Source organism: Trachymyrmex septentrionalis, unplaced genomic scaffold (assembly GCF_001594115.1).
Source record: "Trachymyrmex septentrionalis isolate Tsep2-gDNA-1 unplaced genomic scaffold, Tsep1.0 scaffold51, whole genome shotgun sequence".
NCBI lineage: Eukaryota > Metazoa > Arthropoda > Insecta > Hymenoptera > Formicidae > Trachymyrmex > Trachymyrmex septentrionalis.
The window spans coordinates 1,664,523-1,675,488 of NW_017305683.1; the positions used below are offsets into that span (position 1 = coordinate 1,664,523).

General features: G+C 29.0%; 2 protein-coding genes across 2 annotated transcripts in view; one reads left to right on the forward strand and one right to left on the reverse strand.

Annotated features, from left to right (window-relative positions):
• LOC108751783 (3-phosphoinositide-dependent protein kinase B) overlaps positions 1-4,103 on the reverse strand; it is a 14,602-nt gene extending 10,499 nt beyond the window's left edge. The window contains 5 exon segments of the mRNA XM_018492187.1: positions 2,035-2,118; positions 2,377-2,496; positions 2,589-2,981; positions 3,063-3,569; positions 3,860-4,103. Of these exon segments, the coding sequence (XP_018347689.1) occupies positions 2,035-2,118; positions 2,377-2,496; positions 2,589-2,981; positions 3,063-3,569; positions 3,860-4,103 (1,348 nt within the window).
• A 3,260-nt stretch (positions 4,104-7,363) lies between these two features.
• Positions 7,364-10,696, forward strand: LOC108751701. The gene is made up of 2 exons (XM_018492010.1): positions 7,364-7,438; positions 10,309-10,696. The coding sequence occupies exons 1-2, from the start codon at positions 7,430-7,432 to the stop codon at positions 10,624-10,626; spliced, it is 327 nt and encodes a 108-aa protein (XP_018347512.1). The 5' UTR covers positions 7,364-7,429; the 3' UTR covers positions 10,627-10,696.
• The last annotated feature ends 270 nt before the right edge of the window (positions 10,697-10,966 follow it).

Sequence of the window (10,966 nt, forward strand, 5' to 3'; positions counted from 1 at the left end):
TATGAAGCAGGTGTCGAAACGCTACGAATAGTAACAACACGGGCGACGATGACTAATTTAAGAATCACGATGCATGCATTATTTTAATGCATCCATCGATCAAATACGTTATACATGCGTTTGTTGCTCCCATTCTAGGGTCATTTATGAACCGTTTATATAGGAGTAAAAAATTTATGTTCATGCTTCATGTGCTAATAGTGCATGTTATAAATTCGGAAGCATTTGTCTTAAGCAAAAATTTCGACAAAACCAAAAGCTTTCCAGTTATGAGTAATTAGAAATAAAAAGCGAAATTTGATGGTTGTTAATAGAATTCAATATATATTGGATCAATAACATACATTACACAAATCTTTCAACAGAATTGGCAGTATATTAGATCACATGTTTAAAATGGACAAGTATATTAGAAATAGAAATTTAATTTGTATAGATTGTATAGTATACTAATATATTTATAACTTGTATCATGAAATAAAAAAACGCAAAATATTGGATGGGATTTCATTCCATCATCATTTGGTGACGATATGATTTGATTGATTGACGTGATCAAAACGACTTCGTGAAATAATTAACGAAATATTTATATCCATGATAGTCGCGTACGTGTTATTCGTTGGAGATTATCAAATATTCCAATAAATTGTTTTAAGATTTCTTTTTTTCTCCTTTATTAATTCATAAAATTCTTTGAATAAAATTTATAAAATCTTTTACGATTACAATAGTTACATTACATATAATTTATTTGAAGCATCATATAATTTCTCTTAATTAATCGCGCCGAAATATCTAAATGTTATTTTAAATATTATTTTCCGATTTGATTGTATTGTAAATTTTGTAAAAAATAATTTTAATAACATTTTCTAAACTCAAGCAGTTCGAATGACATTAGGAAGGTACACAATTATAATAGCTAATACATAATAAATAACAAAAGAATAAAATTAATTTAAATAAGAAATAAAATATACATATATAAATAAAAATAAACATAAATTTCTTAATAATAATAATAATAATAAAAATAGAACTTTGACTTTTGTTAAAATAGAATTTTGATTTTAACTTGTGTAATTTCTTCTAATTTCAATATTCTTTGTAATGGAATGTTAGAGGAACATGTACACAAAATTGAAATCATATATAACATTCTAATTTGCTTTAATACATAATTAATCTTCTGTTTCACTTCCAGTCTCAGTTTCACTGCTGCTTTCGCTACTCCCACTAGAACTCGAAAAAACACTTGAGTATTTGCTCGTATCGTAACATGAACAGGAACTACATAAACAGGAACTGCATAAACAGGAACTGCACGAACAGGATGAGGAATGTGATGAATATGATGAAGATGAAAACGTTGACAGTGACGAGCATGATGGATCTTTAATAAAACTATCAGAATTCAACGACTCGTTGCTTTCTGAAAGAAAGAAAAAAAAACAAGAGATCAGTTCCGGAAATATTGTATTTAGGACACGAGTGCGTGATTCGTGTGCGAATTCTCGGTAGAATTTATCAAATTGTTCAACACGAGAAGTGAATTTTTAGTAAAGTCTTAAGTGTGACGACGAGGATTAATTGTCTTGCGCGCATAATATTTAAGGTCGTGACAAAATTCGAATTTTTTGAAAACATAAAGAATTTTTTGAATGATGACATGCATTTGACAACAGATTTTACCTAAATCGTTTTTAATGCATTCCATTTTATTCTTGACAACTGTTATACGTCGGCTAAGATCTTCGATAGCTTTCGCTGCTTTTAGATTCTTTTTACGTTGTTTCTTCTTTTCGTAATCTTCTTTTGTTTTCAACAAACACTGATTATCAGAACATTTTTTTGCAGAATTTTCTGGAAAGTAATTATTATTTGATATAAATTTATTGAAAATAACTTTTGTCGATAGACTGTGTGCGTAAATACGTGTATATAAAGATATATCTTGGATATTCCTCTTACTTTTGCATTGACATTTTATATTTTCCATGTTATTTATCTGCGACAACTTAAGGGATGTATGTAACTGGGCGCTTCCTTGCAGCTTGTCCTCTAGATTTTCTTTCTTCAGATTCTTTCCATTCAATTGGTTAGACATGCTTTTATCTGGAAAATATATACAATTGATTATTAAAACAAGTAGCAAGTTCAAGATTTCCCTTGTTCAAGAATCTGTATTATGTTTTAATATCATACTGTATTCTTTAGATTTAGCATCCTTCTCCATATTATTATTGATTTCTGCTACTTCACATTTGTTCTCCATTTTGCTAAGAAGTGTCGCAGAAACTAAAAAAAAATTTAATGATTATTGAAGCAGTTAAGAAGAAAAGATATGTATTTTAAACATTTTTTTATGCTTACATTCCACTTTTTTATTCTCTACTTTATTTTTTGACGAATTTTGATTCACTTTGCTGCACTCCAAATTATTTTTTAAATTTACATTCATCTTTTTTTCTTCTTCAAGCATATTTGCGCTACCTGGAAAATAATGTATTGTATTTTTATTATTAAGAATAATTATCCAAGATGTATGTAAAAGTTATGAGAAACATAATCAACGTATTATATACTTTTGGCTTGCTCTTTCGTGCTTTTCGATTTTTTCTGTATTTTTTTGCGTTGAACATTTTTCTCTGACTTATTTTCTGAATTTCCCGTTTTTGAATTTTTATTTTCTGTCGTTGATTCTTCCTTTATTACCTTCTTTTTTCTTATTTTAGATGCTTCTTTTTTAGAAGTGCTTATTTGCAGATCTTTTTCAGTGATATTTGCTTTGTCCTGCACGACTTTTTTAATTTTTTTATCTGAATTGACATTCTTCTTGGCGGTGGTTTTTGAACATTTTGTAGTTTCTTTTTTTATACTATCGGTATTACGTGAGAGTTCCTGCGGAATTATTTCCCCCAAATTATTTTTCACCTTTACATTTGGTGTTTCCTCTTCTTCAAGAATATTTATGCTATCTGAAAAATAACGTATTTTTGTTATCAAAAATAATCATTCAAATATGTGAAAATTGTGAGAAATATTAATGTTTTATTTACTTTTGGCTTGCTCTTTCGTGTTCTTCGATTTTTTCTGTATCTCTTTGCACTGAATATTTTTCTCTGATTTATTTTTCGAATTTTTCGTTTCTGGTTTTTTATTTTCTGCCATTGATTCTTTCTTTTTTACCGTCTTTTTTACTTTTTTAGGAGTACTTGTGTGTAGATTTTTTTCTGTTATATTCGTTATATTCGTTATGTCCTGTAAGATCTTTATCTTAGTCATTTTTTTATTTGAATCGGCATTTTCCTTGACGTTGGCTTCTGAAATTTTTTGGATTTCTTCTTTTACATCATCAGTATCAGATGAGAGTTTTTGCGAAGTTATTTCCATGTCGCACCGACTTTGCCTTTTTAACGTTTTGTTCTTATTTACTGTAGTATTTGTTTCAATGATGTTGCTGTTAGTACTTGATGAAGTCCCAGGTAAATCCGTTGACAAGTCTTTTATTGGAGACTTCCTTGAGCCTTTTGTAGATCTCGGAGTTTTCTTCGCAGGAGTATCACCTATTCATTTATTTTATTAACTTTATCTTATTAACTACTTATTTTAATTAAATTAATATCTTTTGATTATATTATTATAAAGGAAGATGTGTGTGTGTTATCTCTAATGGATTTTTATAATTATTCTTATTCTATATATATATTACAAAGCATTCTAAATACTTATAATTATACTATTATAATTATACTATCAGATTACGAGAAAATTGATTTAAAATAAATTGAAAAATGATTTATAATGAGAAATCGAACAAATTTTTAAAAATAATAATAAAATCTTATTTTTTTACCTTTAATAAGCTTTAAGAGTCCCTCTTTAGCTTCAATAGTGTTCTTTTGTGTAATTGTTTCGACGAAATCATCTAGCATAGTCTGAATACAACCAGCCTCGCTATTTTTAAATTTTTCAATATTTTTCCAAGGTTCGGATTGTAAAACATGGTCAATATCAAGCGAACCATCTCCACCAATGAATGACAATGCAGATCTTCTTCGCGTATCTTTATTGTTACGACTTTTCGTATCACGATTCATATTTGGCGATATTATTCTATTAAGAAATATTATAAGCGTCAAAATCATATAATTATATTATAATATAATCGAGAAGCAACACGTATTTTGTAGCTTCTTTCTATAATTACTTAATTTTGATATATTATTATCTTATTGGTGGAGAATTTAAAATAAAATTGTATACTAATTTGTATTTTTATAATATTAACAGAAGTGAAAATCACATATAATATAACTTACATGAATCACAAAGATTTTTCTTTTGTTTCGTTCCGAGATTTATTTTCTTGAGATTTCTTTTCTTACAACTTATTTGAATAGTAAACCGTTGCTTCACTGTCTAGAATATAATTTTAATTAATCTTAATATTTTTAGGGAAATTAAAAAATAGCTAAACTATTTCAATTTTCCATTAAAATATTAAGTATAAGTGAAATAAAATTTTATATATACATGCTATTCAAATAATTATGTGAAAAGTTAAGTCAATTTCAACAAGAATTATGAAAAGCGTATAACGTCGACGAAAGACATTTCAGAACTATTTGAATTGTGTTTATATAGATTTACACCTTCTCAGAAATTCTTGCCGAAGGTCGGCATTCTTCCTTTGTATCTACGCTATTATTTATTTTCTGCTTGACATACGAATAATAAAAATAATGTTTCTAGAATAACATATATAAAGAGTATACATAAAAATTATTTTTGCTCTCTAAGAATCTTATATAATAATTATAGTAGTTACACAGCATATTGTTACATTTGACTACTTATTTACTATTTAATAATATTTAATAGATACCCATTAAAATAATTTTATATACAATATAATAAATAATCTCATGACATAATACAATAACATAATATTTTAAGGGAGAAATTATACTAATCTTTTTATGAAGGAATCTCTTAACTTCAATGTATCGTCTCATACAAGATGATTATAATAGTTAATGTAATTATATCAAACGTCGCATGTGTGAGTGAATCCGATATATTTTATTTGCGTCATGATTCCTGTTTTTACGTCGCAATTTCTTTATAACGTAATTTTCTTATGTTGCTATTACGATATGGCATTGTACAGGCACGCGTAGGCTTGGAGAACGTCAGAAAAACCATTATCGAGCGTGCTCTCTTGACGGAACGGAATAGAATTCAATGACGTCATCATGCTCGCGCACGGACCTTACACAGCTAGACCTATAATATGTCGATCGAGTGGAATAGGGCTTCATGACGTCATACGACCTTTGATGAACTCACTTGGTTGCAAGTGATGTCACAGGGTATTCCCTCGTCACATCGGTCGTAGCGTCATTCACTGCGCTGCAGCTTTATCCGTTTTAAGTATCGAGGGAAATGAAGCAGGTAGAGAAAGCTGACACCTTTTATGAAGTAAAGATAATTTTCTCGACTATATAGTATTTATTTAAAAAAAACGGATAAGCTCGGTCGTTATACTCCGACGGGACACTTTCTGTTTTCTTTTAATTATTAATATCCGTTAGAGAGTAAAGGTATTGGTCTATAGGATAAAGGCATTGATTAGCTGTATCTCAGTTTTATGAACAATATTCATCTTTGCATAAAAGTAGACAGTTGAAACTTGGATGACATAAATTATTCCGTTCATGCAATCGAAGATTGAAGCTATGAATTGTGTCATTATAAAAATAGACTTTATAAAGTAACAAAAGTATTTAAAAAAAAAAAGATATCCAGCACTCACTTGAGCATTTTTTAGAATATCTGATCTTGTAAAAAAAATCTTTAAACAGCACAGTAGAGGAATAAAACGTTGCAGTAATTTCGAGTAGCCAAGTAATTTGCGAATCGTGACGTGTGTACATTGACTGTTGGATAAAACTCATTGGACAATTTTCAATAAATAAATGTCGCTTTAGACTACTACAAAACTCACTCTTGTCTTGGAAGATAATATTTATGTACGCGGAAATGTCAGCGCGCCAATTGGTAACAATCAGTGCGTTTCAACAATTTTGTGAAATTGCTTTTTTATCATGGTTTACAAAATTACAATGATTTAATAAGTTTAAGAGTGATTATTAACGATAGCAATTAGTAAGAGTTTTAACTTCAAACGTTAATGACGTTGTTTATTTCGCTCCATGAAAAAAAATATTTTTAAAAAACGAAAATAAATATTTCCTTTTTTCTTAACTTTATATTTTTTTTACAGAACAGTATTTGCGGATACGTTATACATCAATTTAACGTTATTTGATTATTCCTATTAGGTAATTTCCGGGAATGAAATTTCGAGAGTAATTTGAAGATATTAGATTTTATATATTTTAGTCCACTAAATAAATAAATTTGTGAAAGAGAAGGAACACATCATTTTCATGTGTTTGCGTTGATCTAAATTTGTCAAAAGTTAAGGGGAATAAGACTGACTCTTCTATAATAATTATAATTATGTTAACAAAGCTAATCCAGTGGATGTTCTGCAATTAAATAATAATTATTGGATATTGTATGTTCAGAATATTATTACCGCGTTGCTAGTGTTATAATGTTATAATCTATGGATTTATATTTATAATTCATGCATATGTTTATTACAATGTCGGAACAACGAATTTTCCAAGACAGGTGGGGTATATCGCATATTGCTCGGACGTTAACAATGTTCAAGGAATATTGATTTCTGTCCGAAAATTCAAGGCTTTTCATATCGTTGGCACCGCTTTGGCTTATTTTTGCTCTCTCGCGAAAACATGGAATTATATACATAGGTAGATTGATTTTACAAACAACTCATATGTGAAAGATCATCTAAAGATTCTAAAGCTTTGCAAATAATAATAGTAATCACAATTAATCGTGATAACAATGAAACCAATTTTTAAATATTCGATTATGATTAATCTATCTATAGAAATATAAGAAAGATTTTTCAAAACATTAATATATGCAAAAAGATGCGCCGATGCTACATTAAGAAATATTAGATATATTTCATCTAACGTTATATAAAAAGAAAAAAAATTTGTTTAATTTTTTACGATTAAAACTCGTATCACTAGATAATCATCTTTCTACGTAAAAAAAAAAATCTGAAAGAACTAGAAATCTACGCCATTGCAAATAGAAGCGGAGGTTGAGAGTAATAATTTTAATAGAAAGAAAAGAAAAAATAATTCAAAAAGAAATTTTGCCTCCGGGGGATCGCCATCGTTTGACTCACGAAAATAAAACGTCGATTCATTGCGGTAAGACCGGTGCCCACACGCATGTAACATACACATATACTCATATAAAAGTGTCATCGTGGCAGCCTCGCGGATAGTTGGGCGCTGCGCATCGAGCGAACATGATCGAGGTAAGAGGAAATCAGAAATGCTGTGACAAGAAATTAAAAAAAAAACGCGTAACGTGTTTTCCGTGATAGTGACGCGTGATAATTCATATATCAGCTGGTTAATCGCCTCATTCTTCTCGAGAAAAGTGAAAATTTCTTCGTCAAAATTCTCATTGTCTTAATTTTTCTCGGATCGAATGTGAGATTTGACGAAATCAACGGGTTATTCATGGTAGTTATGCAAGATTTATGATATAAAAAGTGTTGTGTGTTCATCTTGATAATTGATTTGATTAAAATGCTAGAATGCTTGACTAAATGCTTTAGCATTAAATTACTTTTGACCTTTGTCGTGATGACGTAACTGATTATATCATAATGATCCGTTACTTCATTTCGAAGTTATTATTAAGTTTTTATGTAGGGATATTATTTACTCTCTTTCTCTTAATGAAATTTTAAGAAAGTATAAAGGGCTCTTCTTTTATATTAAATCATAAAAAGTCAAAATTTAACCAGAGTCTGAATGTGGATATAGACGCATACCTTTATAACAATTTGTACATTTACTTTATTTAAATTATTGTTAAACTTTTTTTTTTAAGAAATATTCTCGAGAAGAGAACGTTTAGCAATCCTGGCCTTTAGTTTTTAATTAGTTATTTTTGCTTCACTATTAGTAACAAGATTTGTAATTGGATTTTTCATGATTAAAATTACGTGAATGGTTAACGTGATTGTGTAGGCGAAGGTTTTCCGTTTGCCTAATTTTAACTATTGAAATTTAATTATAAATCTGTCGCTGAAGGCAAAGGAGAAGTTAATCATAAAGATAATTGACAATGTACGATTAGATCATTAATAATTAATAATGTTGAAAAATATTTTTAATATTTTTAAAAAAGATTGTATTACGATAAAGATGCTTGAAGAAATTGATGATTAATTAAGAAAAATTTAGATAAAATTATTTGTAAAATATTATTAAAATATTCATTTCGGAGAATTTGGTTGTTTTATTGCAAATGATCTTATCGACAAAATATTTACGATATATAAATTGAAAATATAAATTAAAAATAAAAAAAATTGAATTCTTTCAAATGTTATTTTAATTTTCATTTTAGAGAGTTTAACTTAAAAACAAAATAAGCTGAATGTTATTTACAACTTATTATGTTAAATGAATATATAAAAATGCAAATAAAATTGTATTAATATTTTTATAAAGATTAAAGAAACGTATTAAATTGTAGATATAATATAAATTGTAGACAGTGAAAAAATTGTATGTGTGAAATGGACATTAAATGTCCATTCTTGGACATTAAAATTAGCAATTGATTTTACCAAGATTTGAGCACCTTTTTCAACAATCTGTTCTCGCAATTAGGGAAAATCTTTTTCATCCAATACAAAAATAACTTTGTCTTATTCGAAGAATTTCTATAGTCAATCGCGAGAAAGTAGGTTATCCTTTAACCTGGTCGCGATTTGGGTCAAGTGAAGTGGAGCCCGAGATCGCGTCTATATGCAAGGGTGTGGGAGATCTCATACGTATTTCTATCTATCTACCTGCAAGTGTCGCGTCAAATCGTCGTTCGCTTTAAATTTTCATGGAAGATTCCCTGACGAATTCACTCTCCAAGTGATTTCCACCGCACTGTTGGTGAAATCGCGCAGTTTTATGTATTTCCGCGACGCAATAAAAAGTAATAAATTAGCAGTTACGTCGCCAAGCGAGACATTTATCTCCGCGTAGATCCCCCGGTGACTTTTGAATTAATTTTACGTAAATCCCGTGTATATGCTACGTTAAAAAAATAAATTTTGCATGTGTAATTTTTTTGCGGTAGAACTTCCTGCTTTTTTTCGCGCACCATTAACTGAGCGAGGGCAGTATAAACAATTTTGAAATCTAGATATTTTGCGTTTATTTAATATCTTATTATAAAATAAGATTTTTTAAACTTAAATTTATGTTAGTTTAAATGAACAATATAATTTTGTTACTTAATTCCATTATAGACGATAAAATTGCCAAAAGCGTTTTATTTTTTATCAATTGCAATTTAAAAAATATTGGAATTTTAAAATTTATATAAAGAATTGGGATTTCTGTGTTCAACAAACTTGCAATCAAATACGATAAAGAACGCCAAGACTGGTCAAATTTTTTGGATGTTACAAATAATACCTTATATATTCTTTTATTAAATCAATTTATTTCATATATAATTGCGAGCCGTTAACATTCAATTTCAACACAATCATTCTGAAACGCTAATCCCCCCTAAATTAAATTAGAAAGAAAGAAAGTAAGATCATCTGGAGTCTGAGACACCAGATCGCAATTATATCTGAAATAAATTAATTTAATAAAAGAATATATTGTATAAGGTACTATATTTGTAACATTTGATGACAAATTTGACCAGTCTTGGCGCTCTTTATCGTATTTGATGTATTCACATATAATGTATTCACGGTCGTGCTTAAAATTCTTAATATGCTTGCAATTAAAATTAATCCTCAACTATAGGAATAGGTTATTTGGACTTGAAGCAAAAATTTTTGACGGTTGTACAATTTGTAGGATATTATACAAAGTCGTAAATTGTAGGTTAAAAAATTTGGAACCTTTCTCTATCAACTCATAAAGTGAAGGTTCACTTATAATTGCTTTATGTATGTACTTCAAATGACACTTTAAAATTTAGGGGTAGTTTTTATAGTTGTTGTTAAGAGTGATTCTTTTAGGATATTTATTTATTTTAATTAATAACAGAAAGCTTATGCTTATTTACATAATTGTTTTCTACGCTATGAAAATCTCGCATAACATACATGCACCAATGCAACTGCGTTGCATTCAAATGCTTTTGATGCAGTTTCTGGTACTTTTCCTTGGTGTTTGCGGGGCACTGGCGGCTCCTCATGCGCCCCACGTGAGTCACGATCCTCATCTGGACAATAATGCGGAAGTGATCTACGGACAACTTCCCGGTACCGAGAATCTAAACGAAAAGGCACTTCCAATATCTCACTTATTCGCCACAGAGCCGAATAATCTGCCAGCCACAGAGAGGAATAATCTAGCGGAGAAAGCTCAAGTACATCAACGACTTCCCGGGACGGTAAACCTGACAGAAAAGCGAATCCCTGATATCATCCTGAAGAGATTATCGCAAGTGCTTGATGTCAAATAAAAAGATGAAAATCGGGATCTAAGATGTAATACTTTATTCGCGATAATATTAAAAATATATTCGAATATCATCGCCATTAATATTACATATAAATTTCATGAATTTTTTTATTAAATGGGATTAAAAAAGTGTAAAGCACATTATCAATATTGAAAATATTTTATTGAAAAAAGAAGGTAAGATATTTATCCGATACCTGGTAACTACGTTATGATTTCATAACGATTATTATATCATTGTGCGTATGCATTACATTAATAATGAAGAGAATTTTAAATATTCTAAGAGAATACAAAATTATCAAAATGAAGATTTAATACATTCTACTGCTCGTATGATT